Genomic DNA, 17324 nt, shown 5'->3' on the forward strand with positions numbered 1-17324 from the left:
GATGTGTCGTATGGACACGACTATGTATACATAATGGTAGGCATTGTCCGAAAAGAGTGCATGTCGATAAACAATAGTGGGTTCGATCTGTTGAAAATAGCTATATTTTAGATATGCACCGTGTGTTTAATTCTATGTTTGTTTACGAAAAATATTTAAATATATTACCTTAATCACTAAGACACTACGTCACAAAGCTTCGCACTGCGAGTCCGTAACTAAGAATTCAAACTTGAAGATATGCTGGTCAAAATATACAACGAAACGAACGTTATTGTCTTTGTTTAAACGAATGAGATGTCGAAGATGAGTTTCATTTCGTTTGTAAATGTCCTTTAAAATACATTGATATTAAAAGAAACTACCTAAAGAAATGTTATTATATTATGCCTTCTGTTTATAAATTCCACCAATGAATTGTTGAATACAACGAATAAATTTTAACTTATTAAATTTGCCAAATTAAAAGATGCACTGATTTTAAGAAATAATATTTCTAATGTTGTTACTTAACTTCAAATAGTAATCCTCCATATATATAGGGTCTGACACGAGCTGTCATATCATACTTTATTTTATTAAACGAGTTGAGGAATTTTGTTAGCAAGCGAGCCTTTGGCGAGCTTACTAACGAATTTCCTGGACGAGTTTAATAAAATATGGTTTGATATGACAAAGAGTGTCAGATCTTTTTTATCACATGCTTTTAAATGAGCAAATTAAATAAATATTTACGCAAAAATAATGATTAATCCTGAAGATTGTTTACATTTCGTGACGTCATTTGACGTAAAATCGTCATTTCAGCAAAATAACAAAATGCGATTGGTCAATAAACGAAAACTTAGCCAATGAAAATGCCTTAAAATGTTGTATTACACATGTGTAATAAAAAAAAATGTAATGGTTGTATTACATGGGAAACAGGGTGTAGCATGTGATAAATAAAAAGTATTTTACTTTGTATTTTCGTAACCTTATACGATGCTGCTTATGTTTATAGTATTACTATGTTTATCTTTGTGACATAATTGAATGTGAAATATCTAGTGTTTAGACGATGTACACTGTGCAAGCCTGAATAAATATTTGTTTTGTCTTGTGGTTTTTACATGAATAACATTACTACTGTACATGCACTTTATGAAATTGTGTAATGCTTCGATTACATCGATGTTTAGGTACCATTTCTTCTCTACCGCTATTTTAGTTTTTTTAATAATCAACGTTTAAATATCCCGTTATGTTAATACGGTAACAGTACAGTACGTTGTCCTTAAGTTTCACTTAAAATTACCATGTTTCTTTCTATGGATAACATTTAAGCGTTCACTATAAAGTACTCACGACGCGCTTAGCAAAACATACATAAATATGGGTTTCAGTATTACAAAGTTACATACATAGATCTTGAACGTTCGTGTCATTTTGTAAGTAAATACACACTTATTCGAGACGACTGAAATGAATTCAGTCGTGTAAAACATGAACTTACATTGCCTTAAACTTGTAACAGCCGGGATTCGATCGTTTATCTTGTGAAAATATTGCAAAACAACATGTTTTCGTTTCGTTTTATTGCTTCGTTGATTCCTACTTAGGTCGTTGTGAATTAAGTGTGTCGATGATACAGCGTGGTAAAAGTAGTTATATCATCATCACAAATGAAACAGAGCGGTTTTATGGAACGCCATTACTGACTTCATATGACTGTTATCGTTGTTTGCAGTACATTAATCATTATTTTCAGTGGAATATACATTATGCTTTGTGCAATTTTCTTTATGGAAGCAGTTTAATGGGACAAATTTTAAGGCAGTAGTTGGAATAAGGTAGCAGCATTCATACTTACTTTTAGCTTCTTTTTTTGTAACAAGCTATACACTGTATGGAATTCGTTATTTTGGTACATAAAGAAACAAATGTTTGCAGGCAGAACCAGTTCGTCAAGTTCTCTGCAGATGAGCCAGAAATCGTAACACTAAGGGCATCACGTAACGCTGTACATAGGCCTGAGTGCATCTTAAAGGACCCCGCGTTCCGCTTCAGTCGTGCTACTCGGCCAGATATTGTGCCCGCGGTCGGCTTGATTCCATCTAGACAGACCTATTTATATAAGTCTGTTCGACCTGCGTCCAGGACTCTATATGCACAGGATCAGACGCAGATGTATGAACTCGCCAAACAAGCCGTTTTCGAGGGCAAAAAGGTGGTCACCAAGTACACCAGCAGCAAGTTAACGAGTTTATTTTATTATGATATGGTAATGTATAAAAGAACATAGTTAACCTATGTAATGGTCCGTATGATAAAGGAACATGTTAGTATATTGTTTTAACAAAACAAGAATTCAAATACAGCGCGTGAAATTTTCTAGATTCGTCGCAAATGACTTCAACGTCAAACATAAAACGGGATGTTAAAATGGCGTCAAGAAAATGACCATTTTAATGAAAAATAATTACTATTCAACTCCAAATTAAAATCGCTATAACAATCGGCTTAAAACCGAAAACGTGAACATTTGCATCGTGGTCCACTCAATTGCCGGTAGAATATCCACCGAATTGGGAGTCCCAATATCCGTCCTCTGGCGTAACCGATGTTGAACTGAACATCACACAACGTCCCGTCTTCCGAACCGCGTTTTGCGCGGAACCTCAATCTGCCAGGATGACGCTTACGCTCATGGGAGTCACGTTAACCAGAGAAGTCCCATCCTTCTTGTATGTTCCCGCGCGCCAAGATGTATTTCTTGCCTAGTATGTTTCCGTGAGTCGCGAAGTGTCATCTGTTTTGTGATTTACCATTGCGTCCGGCAGTATCAACCGCCTTGTATGTTCAATTCGCACGGACGTGTCAGCCCCTGGTATGTTCCCGTTCGCCCGGAAGTATACAGACTTGAAATATCTGTACGGGAATCACGACTTCTTCAGGACACGTTCGTTACATCTACCTTTTCTTGCTCATTTGCTGTGGCTTTGGCCGAACCTTGCAAGAGCGATCAACCGCTTTACCTCCGTCTTGCTTCCGCTTTTTGTAACCTTTATTTAGTGGATTCTCACGATGCCGATCTTCATCAACATGCCGAAAAACACGTGTAGTCTTCTTTCGGTGTTATATCGTAAGCTTCTAATGTGAAAACCTATTCCAAAATTCGACAATGTGTAGATAAATCATGTTCGTCCGTTTAAGCAAAGACAGGGAACGGGCAGACATCTTTACATTATTGATGGGCACTTTTGAATTGATCGAATCGATCACATCGCTTCTTGTACAGCGTTTTTTAAATTGCAACATTATCGTTTGACAACATGTTTTTGTTTAGTCCTTTATACACATAGGTCATCCGTAGCAGGTTCTTCGCACTCGTCTAAATTTCAAAAATCCATGTTTTTTCTTCCCTCTCTTTCAGGATGCATTGTGTCAACCACAGTTCTAACTGTGTTCTCTGAGCAATCAAGAATTTTACAGACGGAATCGTCAAGAAGAGAGACATGGATCTACGTTCTGTATCTCTTATGACGACTTTGCAATCCACAAAATATGCATAATCATAAAAAATTCAATCAATGGAAATGCACAAATACAAAGCAAGGCATATCAGTTAACGTAGACACCGGATTATACAGACAGTCAAATCATTAAAGAACGGATTTACAAATAGACATCATATAATTTAATATACATATATAATAATACTTCAACACTAGCGTTCTCACCACAACCGTACAAACCTCATTTGGGCTCAGGTGACGATAAGCGCGTACATGACGTTTTCCCGCGTTAACTTTTAAATGACTTTTCGCCTTTAATACCTGTTTATTGGCCATGTCTTCAATAAACAAATATTTAAAGTGTAAATGACTGTCTAGACCTCGGCTATGTGCCATTTGCATTTCTTCATTCGTTAAGGTTCATGTAGAGGCTTCAATTTGAAAAATGTGGGACCCCTAGCATTGAACTCAAATTTGACTAAAGGACGAGTGCCACATTGAAAATGTATACATATTTGCTTTAAAGGATGTTTTTCCTTCAAACTGCTACCAATTTTGTACATCAACGTATCATAACATCCACAAAATCAATCAAAATACAAAGCGATTTTAACAATAAAATATACATTATTTTCAAAAATCTGAATCATGTTTATTCCACGTATTCCGGCGGAAAATTATATAACTAGTGATTAATATCGACATTGACGAGGGCAAGTTACGCTTAAATAGTAAAAAAAGTTTACATAGTCTTGAAATATCAAAACTCGAACACATGTCATTTCATCACCATGGGGGCAGCCATTTTTAAATTAATAAATTAGAAAGAAACATGCTAAAAACTCACTCATCGCCTAATTGACATTCCAAACGGTTGACGATGACAAATGCATTGGATTGTAATCTTTCCGTTGATGTTTGCAAACTGCACGATCAGACCTCATAAACACTCAAAAGAATAACTATGTAAGAAGCATTTCACCAATGTTTACAATCGTTGTCGAATCACATTACTTATATTATTGCGCATAAAATAGTACGCTTACAGACTGACAGAAAGATCGATACGTAACTCCGTTCAATTCATCACGGTATACTATTATAATGATAATATATAATAATACATCGCTTTAACAATCTAAAAGTAGAAATAATTCTTTTAAACGGAGTTTTAATAACGAAAGTGAAAATAACGGAAGTTGGATGGATATTCTGTGAGATGCACTTCGGCTCCAGAAAAACAATACAAATAAACTAAAAAAGACGTGTGGGGGACAATTTTCAGCTCGAAAATATTTGAAATAGGGTAAGTGATGATATCTCTACGTGGTCATTTCTGTTATTTAGTGCGATCTCTTGCTGATTTATGTTAATAGTTGTTATACTAGTTGCCACCCAACTGTCAAAATAAATTATGTGTTTTCTCAGGTATGTGTATACACATACCCGGTTTTCTCACCACTGCACGTGGTTTCGACCGATTTGTTTTGCACGTTTTTCTTCGGAGCACAGCGATGGCCACGCTTTCAAAATGGGTAGAAGGAATCGAAATATAAAATCAATCGGTTTGCCAATTTCTTTATATTCCTTTACAATTTTATATGTCGTCTGCAACCTATTTCAGTTTGAGATGGTTTTAAATTTGCAATTTGGTTGAGAGGTAAATAACAAAATTGTTAAGCATTTGAAATAGAATTGTGACTTATTATCCACCATACCTGGATTTTTAAAAAGTAGTTACGTTTGAGTTATTTTTAGAACTTTAATTATGAAATTTATCCAAAAAAAGCAGTTGAATAAAAACTCATTTGTTGTTTTATGACGATGTTGCTAACATGACCTTATATATGTATATAGCTTTGTATTTATTAAACTTAAGGTAGTGCATATCCTTCCTAACTTTAGATTAGAGATTTTGTAAATTAGTGTAAAAATGTATTGGTTTTAAACCTAAATATGAATAAAGCACACAAATATTGAATGTCAAAAATGTGTTTATGTTATTCTATCCGTCTTAAGCTTTAAAATGATATATAGTTTGACCATATTGTACCACATTGAATGAAGAAAATCCAAAGCGAAGTTTTAATGAATTTTATCCCCCCCCCCCCCCATGAACCTTAATGCATCTATGTTTTTCAGCAACAGATTACCAGTTATGATGATGCATCTTACGAATGAGGATGTACATTATAATATGGCAGACGAGTAAATCAGTTATTCTCAATATCGTTTTTAATGCTGAATGTATTGAAAATCATACGATGTCTTAATTTACCCTACTTCATTGGTAAATATCAAACTTAACGGTCCATATTTAGCCAAAATACTGCTTTATCGGACTGTAATTTAATTGTAAGATATTAAGATTGTGTCGCGGGTACAGTCCATCTATGCACCTCAAATGTCATGGTCGAAAAAAGGCACAAAGTCAAGGTTTGCTGTCAAACTGCTTATCTGGACTATACCTTCGATGTTTATCATGCAATTTAACAATAATTTTTCCATTCATATTAACCACGAAGAGACGGCGTACCACGCGTCTCCCATGCTAAAAGGTCAAATGCACAAAACACGTCAATTATTATATTTTTGGCATAACACATTTTGTACGGACATAAACTTTATCATTCACTATGCAATTTTAAACATCTTTCAAATTATGTTTACCGTGTGCATACGTATTGTCGCATCGAAAACCAGTGTACCTTGTTTAAAGGCTAAGGTCAAACTTAGAGGTCTTTCTTGAGCATAAAACGGCATTCCTGAATAAAAATTTCATCATGTATGCTGAAAGTACAAAATTACAACAACAACTGTTCAGTTTTTTTTGCCCAATATGCAACGGTTAAAGTTGCACTTAGAGTTACAATATCAAAAGCACACCATGCAGCTTGTAAATACATGTACAAACATTCTTGACCATCGGCTCAATATGTTTCATTTCAAGCATCTAGTTTAGTTGAAATACGTATTGAATGACGTAAAAGTCATTTTATACATCGTTTACTAATTTTATCGTACCTATCTGTTTATTCAGAATATATTTGTTTGGATGTTTGTTGAACAAGGGCGGGCCAAAGCTCATCTGTGATTTTACTTCTTCGGGCAAAACCTTAAGCGTGTTTTTGATTCCCAGAAACACGCTCACGTTTCTGCTGTGCACGTCATTCAGCTGACCGCCATCAGCTGGGATTGAAACTTTGCTTACACAGAAGAAAGAAAAGATGGTAAAGAAGGATGAGAGAGATTTCGGTAGACCAGTCAAAGGAGTGGGAACCGCATAAAGATTTATAACCTTCCTTAAACTATAATTTTATGAAACTTAAGTAGAAATGGTCAATTAAATAGTTATTGTTAAATAATGTGATAATCAGGTGTTAAGGAATAAAATGAGGTTTAAATTAATTACATTACGTAACTAAAGTGTGCGTCCTTGCTTAGGTTTATAATATTGAAGTAAATTTTGACCATCTAATAATATGTATGTAAGGTTCTTCCAAAGTCGACAAAATCGATTGTTTCAGTGGAAGCGCCGTTTAAAAAAAAACAACAGTTTGAGAACGCATTGACGGACGGACAAGTTATGCAAGCAACGCAAGGCGGGCGAGCTTTCATGGCATAAGCTAGATGAGATTTGTTGTTTGGACCGACATAAGAACACAAACCACATTAGTAAGCTATAATTAAAATATAAACATATATAACCAGATTATGCATTGTATCACCCCTGTATAAATTAACATTCGTTTCAAAATCAAGCGATTCATAGACCATTAATGGTATATACTTCATTCAAATGCATTTTGTTCTCTTGTATTTCTGTAAACTATGATTAAAAATATCAACAAAACGCAGATTGCTATGTGCAAAATAACAACATAATTCATACATTACAACTTTAACCAAATGCGAGTATATGTATGTAATGTAATATATAAAAGCTGTATAATGCAATGCATAAAAGATTAACTCAAATGCGATTATAGGTGTATAATGTACAAGTTATTATCTTTTTTTTGTATTTTGATAAACGCAAAATGTGTTTTGTCTTTACAAATATTGCTCACATCAATTAACCTACTCCAAACATGGGTTACAAGTTCTTTCTTATAGACCATGTTGCAACTATCGCATATACATGTATTTATGCCAATCCTTTGAGATTTATTTATTTTCAAGACACGGAGTAAACTCAGGTGGATGTTGTACATCGCCATCGTTTCCAGAGTACACTTGAGGCATGTCATACACTTCGGTGGTATCGAAAAAGTTGAAGGGCTTCAGAACAAACCCGGTCTCGACTGCAGTCGTCATGGGCATGTCTTCCGAGCTTGGAACATGAACGAAACCAACCGTTACCCAGTTAACGATGTCCTCATTTACAATGCCTTCGCCGTTCAGTAAGGTACTGAAGTCCCCTTTCATGTTGTACATTCGAAAACCGTCAAATATTGAGTTCAAAAATCGTTCGGATTCCTTCTGTTTTGTAACAGCGCAGTTATATTTTGTGAATGAAATAACGTTCATAGCTGGATGCACGTCCCACCATCGTTTGTGTAGCAGTTGCCATCGGGACAATCGCATAGCCACGCTTTGCGCCCCATTTATTTCTACGATTACCGTTGACAATTGTCCAGTATTTCGGCTCCATTAGGTTTACTCTAAATCCAGACTCGATTTGAACAGTTTCATACTCTATATATCGAGTTTGGTTGTAGCGAAAATACTTGGGTTTTTTCGTTATGGACGGATTAATCTTTCTGAAAGCATCAGCCACTTCTCCAGATTTAAAGTGGATAATCTCAAAGCTGTTATTGGTATCAACAACGTCCAGGTCAACTTTGAAGCCGAACATATGATCATGAATAATCCCATGCGAAAATTCTCCAATCCGGAAACCAAAAGGATCCCTTGCGCTCGGGCTATCGTCAGTACTAAGATTTCCGTGATTCGGATTATCCGCATCCCAAAATGAAGTCTGAATTTGTCCAGTTGCTTTCATTTTTGTAGCGAGCTTGCCGTCTAGTTTAAAATGAAACTCGACGACATAATCATAGTTTACAAGTGTTGATGCAATCCGAACTACGAGGCAAGTATCTCTTAGGCCAGACTGGTACCCGTTGGCCTTATGACGCCAGAGTGGTCCCTCGCCATCACTCTCGAAAATACATATCGACTTGGTTGTAACGGCTTGTCCTGTTTTTGCATCGTAATAGCTAGTATCCAGAAGGTGGCCATGTTCAGGACAGTCCACACTTGGGATTGTTCCTGAATAATATCCGATCCCATAGATAGCGTCAGTAAAGAACACATTTTCTCTTTCGAACGAATCACTTGCGTATATCAATGCAATTTCATTGAGAGATATTTCATACGAAACTCTTTGGTTCTGGAACTTCACGTCAAATAGTGCCGGACCACGCATCATTCTCGTTGTTACATCAAAGGACCAACCCATCCAGCCGACAGTATGACCTTTGATCGTGTACCTAGGACCTTTCGGCTCGTATGTTCGGGGCGGAGGCATGTATGCATTTGCTCGTAGTGGTTTGGAATCATCCCGACCGGTGTAGTATCTCTTTGCAACCGTGTCTCTGTATCCAGACGGAAGTTTTATTTTCCTTATGGAACCTCTGTTGTATGCCTGTATGAGATCCTGTGCACTAGCAAATGGACCTTGGTTAAGATAATAGTAATCATATGTATTCCAATCATTGGGCGTTTGACTTGTTGTGTTTACAATGAGAGCTAAAGGCAGCATGTCTAAAAGATGGAAATCCCCATCCTTCATTCCAGGATTTAAAAAAAGCTGCAGTTTCAACTCACGAAGGGTTTCTTTCATCCCCGGTGGACCTTCATATGGCCACCAGTGCAGATCCCCGCTTTGAAAGTATGCGTTGTCAAAACTTTCTCGAACGATGGGAAGAAGCACAGCTTCTATGGGGCGTAACACTTCCAGTGCTGTGTTTTGTTCAACATAGTCGATTGCTCGTGCTGTAAAAGCATTTTCTCCGGGCGCTGAAAGAGGTGTGACTTGCAAACTGTCTCCTTTATCTAAAGGTGCGATAACGTATTCCATTATGTCCGGTGGCGATGCACCTCCTCGATATACGATAGCGGTAGCCTGACGTCCGGGATAAACACCGTTTCCATATTTATACTTCAATACATCTGCCTTGTTTGGAGTGTGGATATCTATGGATGCAATGTAGTTTGATTTCAAAGTTATTTGTGAACCCAAATCTGTGTGAACTATTCCTCGTGCAATCAGTGCACTTCGAACTCTTTCCATTTCTTTCTCCGTTAACGGAGCAAACAGTTCGTGATCAATATTTGCTAAAATGGGATCTCGTTTGGTACAAACAGAACAATTTGTTGGTTGGTAGGTGGGGTTGTTTGTCGGTTTCTGTGTCGTCTGCTGAGGGCCAGCTGTCGTCTGCTGGTTTAAGCTGTTGCTGCTTTGCACCAGGCACTCTACCTGTATTGTTTTACCTGATGGCCCGCCGTGTTATGCGTATATGCCGATTAAAATTCCACCTACGACACCTGTTGCCAATAGGAAAGCTCCCGCGAAAAGGAAAAAGCAGCCATCACGGATTCTGACGCCGGTTTTCTTACCATCTTCATTAACTGGGTACATCTTGCATAAGTGGTCTGGACACTTAAATGCAAGAAAAGAAGATCTTGTTCAAATGTTATAGTAAGCATCTATAATGCGAATAGAAAATATTTGAGCGTGTAGTGGATTTTTTTGTGATGAAAATATTTCTAAATCTTCATGTTATTGCTTTGAACCATCGTTATTATTCAAACTAGAAATGGGAACGAAAACTGGAAACGATATTCGAATATTCGATTGTCATTATTCGAATATATTCGAATATTCGATTTTAAACCCTTATATTAAAATGTCCGAATTTATGATCTTCCGGAGCAAATTACTATTCCTGATTGCCACAAATGCCACTATAAATCGTATCTTATGTGCGGCTTTGAAAAGCATGATAGAGTAATATTTTTTCAAAGATCATTTATTATTATGCTCTTTTTAAATAAGTACTGTTTAGTTTTATTAGATGTAAGATATTTCAGGAAAACACATTACCGTAATTTCAATACTTATAATTGATCTGGATTAATTTCCAGCGATAATATTTATGCTTTTGGTTTCGCTTTTTCTGGAATAAAGAACCATTTAAGAACGATTTAATTGGTTTAGATTTGAGAAACTAAATTCTGATTAGATATTCATTGATTTGATATATGAATAACGGAATAAAAACATACATGCCAGATCTCGACGGGACAGTCCCGCCAGATTGGTGATTGTTCCGGCGTTCCGATATGAGACATTTTTTTCAGATATTCGTTAATACGTTCTATAAATTCACAATAACATTCGCTATTCAAGCTCTTTCTGGCTAAAAGTTACCATCGCTAATCCCTTTATTGTCCCCTATTGACAACCAACTTCTACTTCGCGAGTGCAACATTACCGGTATGTTAGACATAGACAGCTCTGTAAGACTTCATTTAAGATTTAAGGTTTACCAATCGCGAGAACAAATCAGCTTTTTCAAAGCTTAAACAATGTTCTGTTTTCTGTATTCTTCAATATGTATAAGGTAAAGTAAGCTAAGTGAACAAAGCAATAAGTAGACTTATAAACTATGTAAGAATTAAATTAAATAAAGCTTAATTGAAACATAATTTTAGTGATATTACGTATATTAATTCAGTTACTTGAAACGAATGAAGTTATCATTTTAAGTCCCCAGTATTTAATGCTTAATGGCATGAACATTAAATACATATTAGCTATTTAAGTACAAACTTCAATTAATTTGATACTTAATGCAAGTGATTTCGTTCCAAAGAATGATTTTACGTCTCTTTTACTCATTTCATATTTCAAATATATATTAGAAAACGCAGTGTTGCAAAACGCACACTTTCATTGCTTCAAACTTTATACAATCGGGATTCGATCATTAATTTCGTGAAATAATGTACAAAAGCATGAAACTGTATTCACCCGGGATTCGCTTATAAATATTGTGACAACATATTTTAAAAATTTTGTGTTCGTTTCGTTGAACTGCTTCGTTGCGCCCTACTTCGGTCAATGTGAATTACCGTGTCGCTAATGTAGATCAATCACAATAGTTATATCATCCCGATAAATTAATAAGTTTTGCGATTCAATGCGTAGACTTCATAACCAGACAGATCGTTTGAAGCCACATTAACACTCAAAATCAATGAATATTTCTTTAATTATTTCGTAAAATAAAGTTAACCCATACACAATCAGTGTTTCGTATATAGTAGCCATAATTTCAACGCTAGATGTGGTCTGGTAACAATGTGTCTTGTTAAATCTATGTTACCAGACCACATCTTGCGTTCACATTATGGCTATTGAGTTAAGGAACAATTATTTTGTATAGGTTAACTTAATTTTATGAAATATATTACGAAATATTCGTTGATTTTGAGTGTAAATGGGGCTTTAAATAATGTCTTGTACTAAGTTTCTGACTACAACGAGCATGGTGTCCATTACCTATTAGGTAACGAGTGGCCGCTTTGGTTTGCTTTGAGTTTATGAAGATTTTTTTCATAAAAGTTCTTAAAAACGTCCACCTTTCGGTCACTAAAGGGTTTAGCCCGTTGTTCGCTTATTTCTTTTGTGACAGAGTCAGAGACCATATTCGACAATGTTCGTCTGACAAATTGCGCAAAAACGACGTCATTTTCAGTGTTGCATTGTTGGTAATTTTACTGTGGTAAGTTAACAAATTTCAATTCATCGTTTATACAAATACAATTATCTTGCGGTAACATAACAATGTAAATAACTTCGTTAATCAAGTTACTAAAGTTAATATTAACCACTGTTTATACAATTGACCGCTGAGGTTAAAAACCCTGTCAAAACACACTTTTTTAATGTGTCTCAATAAATTAACATTCCTTTTTGACTGATTTTCGGAAAATAGTCTGTACATATTGCATAACTATGAATTGATAGTAAATCGACGATTGGTCCCTCTCCTTATACCATCCCGTCTGCCAATTATCATGTCGTTCATTGATGTAAGCTGTTATCAAATATAATGGAAACCAACATTGCGACTTTGTACATGTACTTATAACTTTTTTGGAAGTATCTTTGCATAAAAACAGAATATTCGAATATGAATTTTGGATTCGAATATTCGGCCGATTTTCGAATATTCGAATAATCGGATATTCGGTCCCATCTCTAATTCAAACTAACAGGTAATATAACTACTTTGAACAAATTAAAACAATCAACAATGTCAAATTATTTTTGCGATATCTTAGCAATTGCATTTTTCCTATGTGTTTGTTGTTATTTATAAAGCAGACGACAGTAAAAAGAACATTAAGCACACTTAAAACAATTTAACCATTACACACGAATAAGTATGTGTTTAACCATTTTGAAAGCGAAGTAAACTTAATGAATCGTAAGTTAAAATTATAAATTATTACCTTGAATGAAAAACGCATCCGGTTTTGAAGACTCCAGCAAATGACTGAGCGATAATATTAAAGTTTGTAAAAACATTAAACGTGCTTATGTATGCGTATCGGGGACAAATTATACATTTGCGAGCTAACGGATGAGATTACGCGTACCAACCTACGCGCAGAGATTTGAGGGGAACCAGCATTACTCTATCAAATCCCTGCCATCATAACTTACCACGTAATGAGAGCCTAGCCAGGTGGTACAATAATTTTACTGAAGTTATTTTTGGCATTTAACATTTGGTTTTTATGTTATTAATTTAACAATTAATAGTACGGCGTATTTGAAGCTTTTTTTTAAATTCGTCTTAACAGTGAAGATGTAGGTGTAATGTTTCAGACCCGTATAGGTTAAGATAAAGATCCGTAGAAGGAGTTTGTTCATATATTTATTAATACACAAACACTCAGACATGCAAACAGTCCAGCTTTATAATAGAGAGTGTTACCCCGGCGAACCCCGGCCACGCGCCACACACGCTGCGTCTGCAACGCTTGTAGTTCGATTGGGGTGAGTGACCTACTTCCGTATGCAATTATCTTACTGTCCTGAATTAGTATTCCAGTAACAACGACAAAGCAATCTTTGCAGAAGCGCTGCCAGATTTGTGTCTGTTCTTGTGTTTTGCCGTTTACGATTATGTCGTCACTGATATTTAACGCTTTCTTCAAACCTTTAAGAGCCTGTCGGATTTCGTTCTGAAATATTTATGGCGCAACGCTTACTCCAAAGTTGAGACGTTCTTGTTTTAGTGCAAGATTGGCTTTGCGCATGTCGACACATAGACGAATTTCCTTGGGTGCATTCGGTTTTGGAGCTACCACTAGGTTTAACACCCACGACGTTGGTCCGTCGACTTTCTCGATGACGTCCAGCTCCTCTAACCGATAAAACTCGTGTTCCACTTGCTCACGAACGTGGAACGGGATCCGTCTAGCCGGCTGGCTTGACGGCACAACATTTTCGTCGATATGGAATTTTATTTATTTGTCTTTCAATTTTCCGAGACCTGTGAATACGGATTTGTGCTTGTCGCAGAGTTCCGCATAGTCACAATATTTAACCGAATTTATGACCGGAACTATACCGAGTTCGACGGCTGTTCTATAGCTTTTTAAAGTTTCTGACGTGTCTTTTATGGTATGGAACACCGCTGTCGCGAATTTCTTGTCTGACTCGATGGTGAGTGTGTATGTATTCTGAACCGGCAGAGATATATTTTGACCGAACGCGTATGCTTTGAGCTTTTCGGAGTTTCGGACGCGGCGTCATTTTTGACAGAATTGACTCGGACAACACATTGGTGCTACTTCCGGTATCTACCAGTACACTTGTTTTAACAACTTGTATTGAAAGTTTTATGAGCGGTACCTTTTTATTGCCGATTGCGTTTACAGATAATCCGTATAGGTTCTCCTCTTCCGAGTTCGAGTCTCGGCCCAGGGACTCGAAATCCAGCTCTGCATTTACCTCCCGAACTTGCCGTCGGCCTGATTAGAGCCCTTTTCTGCACACTGCAATTAAGTGGTTATCCTTGTGACAGTAGTTACACTTAGATCCGATTGCCGGGCAGCGACCGTTCTGGTTTGGATACGGTCCACCACAATTTCTGCAAGACGATGCCCTACGTATTTGACTTGAGTTTTCTTGGCGATGTGTGGTTGTATGTGTATTTTGCTCAGGCGGATTCGGATTTGACGTCGTCGTTGGTCGTCTGTGAATTTTATCTAAATGCTCATAAAATCCATGATGAAATCCATGCTGGTCGCGAGACATACTTTCTGCTTGGGCTTTGGCTAAATCCATCGTTCCTGCAATTTTCAACAGATCGCACAGAGGCTTAAGGGAAGACTCGAGATATTTGATTCTCAGTTTCTGGGACAATACACCATGGATTTATTGGCTTTTTATTTCATCATCGTTGTTAGCGAAGGCACAGTTCGTTGCTTTTTGACGGAGACGTGTCGTGAATTGTTCTAATGATTCACCTTGCTGCTGCTTTAGGTTTCGAAATTCGAATTTCTTGAATTTCTCGAATTCCGTGTTTGTTTTTGACGAAACATGTCGTTTAAGCGCCGCTTTCGTCTCATCGTAATTTGAATCGTTGCCTTCTAAATCCAAAGTCTCGTAAATGTCATACACCTCTTCACCTGCATAATGCAGTAATAACGCCTTCCTTCGCTTTTTTTAATCGATGCTCAATCCAACGAACAAGTTTTCTAATTTAACAGTATCCAGAGTAAGTTTGCAAATCCAGATTATTTGCAAACTTATTTTTTTATTTATTGAACAATTGTAATGAAATTTTGCATATTTGTAGAGGGCAATGAGTACATACATATAATTGAAAAAAATGAGTTAAAATGTTTTTGTAAAGTAGAATTATTTGATGAAATAGTTGTTATCTCCCGTGGGGTCCCAACGGGGTTTTGTCTCCCCCGTTAAGAATTGCAATTCTTCCACGGGAATTTTTTTCCAGACGGGAGAATTTTACCAATATTTTACAAAAAATGTAAATTTAAATGTTATGCTTTGTTTTCTGTTTCAGTGTTAACAAATACTAATGTTATAGTAATAATTGTAAGTAATATGTACTCTAATAAGAAAATAAAGTGTTTGTAGATTTTCTTCCCCTCCCTCCCGTCAAACTCCCATTTCCATTACCCCGTCAAACTCCCATTTTAAATAAACTCTCATGGGATTTTGACGGGCGCCCCCATCTAATTCCCATTAACAAAGAACTCCCATGGGAGTTTGACCGGGGAAGGGGGATCAGACATCAATAAACAATTTATATCCATTGCAATATATTCCATTGTATAAAGACACCAAACTTTATTAAATAATGTATGTTTTCTTTTTAAGGTGTCAAAATCAATTTATAATTATTGAATTTTCTTAACTCAGTACGTTATGCTGAATAAAATGTCTTTTTGGTAAGAGATTATACCCACATATTGATATTTCTGGAAAGATGAATTTAAAAACGTTCCATAATTTTGAAAGACTTACTGTATAAATAATAAAGTGACTTGTCTCGAAAATATATTACATATACCTTTTGATAATCCAAACGTTGCTTTTATCCATTACTGTGATGGTAAATACAATTCAGAAAGACAATTACATTGGAAACATACTTATTGTCATTCGGAATTGTATTATTTTGTTGTTCTTTCCCGTGCGACAGTTTTGGATGTTTTTTGCTCAAAAATTTTCTTGGAACCATTTGGTGCAATATTGTACATTAGTGTACCGGTTACATTCCACAAGTCTTTACACAAAATGCCTGAATAGGGCAATGTGTTCATTGTTTTGTTAATGTAGTTGTTTGTATTTTATCTTTAAAAACACCGTGCACTGGTGGGGGTATAAGCAAAGACATGAGGGAGTCTTCTTGAAACATACTGTACTGGCTACAGAACCTTACAACATAACCAATACCCAGTTTCAATAATGGGCACAACACCACTTCTCCAATAGAATCGATGATGTTGAGTTACATTTGAGCTATATTTGCAGTTTCAGTAAATAACTTTTTTTTAATAAGGATATGATATTCCAGACGTTAGTTCCTGTGCTGTTTTTTTTCTCTTAATAAACAGACATTTTACATCAAGGACTTAGATTACTTTTCATTATTGTGTATACAATACAAAATACCACACACAACTGAAACATATTTGATATAACCCATATCAGCAGCATGATTTCCTTTCTAAATATAATAAAAACTTAATTACAATCATGAACTTGTAATTTCAAGAAAACTGGAAACCAAGAAAAAGGGGAAACCAACCAAGGCGTAGAATTGTGAAATATGCAAGCCAGAGTTTTTGAGTTTTGATAGTTGTGCGCGGCACTTCTATACACCTCAATCTACCTTTGTTCGAAGTTTGATGTCAATGGGTATTATTGTAATTACTTATGACCCGGACAATTAAAAAAGCGAAAAAAATAAAGTAATTCATGGGCCATAGCTTTAGTTCTTGTGCACTGAATTTCTCATCAATGAGATCTATCCATATATGAAGTTTCATGTGAATAGGTGTTATAGTTAAAGAGTTATACTCCGGACAAAGTACTGGAAGCTGCCCGACCCCCGGCATGACATAGGTAATCCCTAACCATGCCCTGTATTCGACGAACGTATAAAAAACAAATGGAATAAAAATTTATTTGTTGTTCTAGCAACCAGAATTTTTGACGTAGAATCAAAATGAAATAACACGCATAATGTCCTTATTGCCATCTATCCATGT

General features: G+C 36.1%; 1 protein-coding gene across 1 annotated transcript; it reads right to left on the bottom strand.

The window, feature by feature from the left end:
* Positions 1-7447: 7447 nt before the first annotated feature.
* Positions 7448-10082, bottom strand: LOC127874330 (amiloride-sensitive amine oxidase [copper-containing]-like). The gene has a single exon (XM_052418577.1). The coding sequence runs from the start codon at positions 9790-9792 to the stop codon at positions 7999-8001; it is 1794 nt and encodes a 597-aa protein (XP_052274537.1). The 5' UTR covers positions 9793-10082; the 3' UTR covers positions 7448-7998.
* Positions 10083-17324: the final 7242 nt, after the last annotated feature.

Source organism: Dreissena polymorpha, chromosome 3, assembly GCF_020536995.1.
Source record: "Dreissena polymorpha isolate Duluth1 chromosome 3, UMN_Dpol_1.0, whole genome shotgun sequence".
Taxonomy (NCBI): domain Eukaryota; kingdom Metazoa; phylum Mollusca; class Bivalvia; order Myida; family Dreissenidae; genus Dreissena; species Dreissena polymorpha.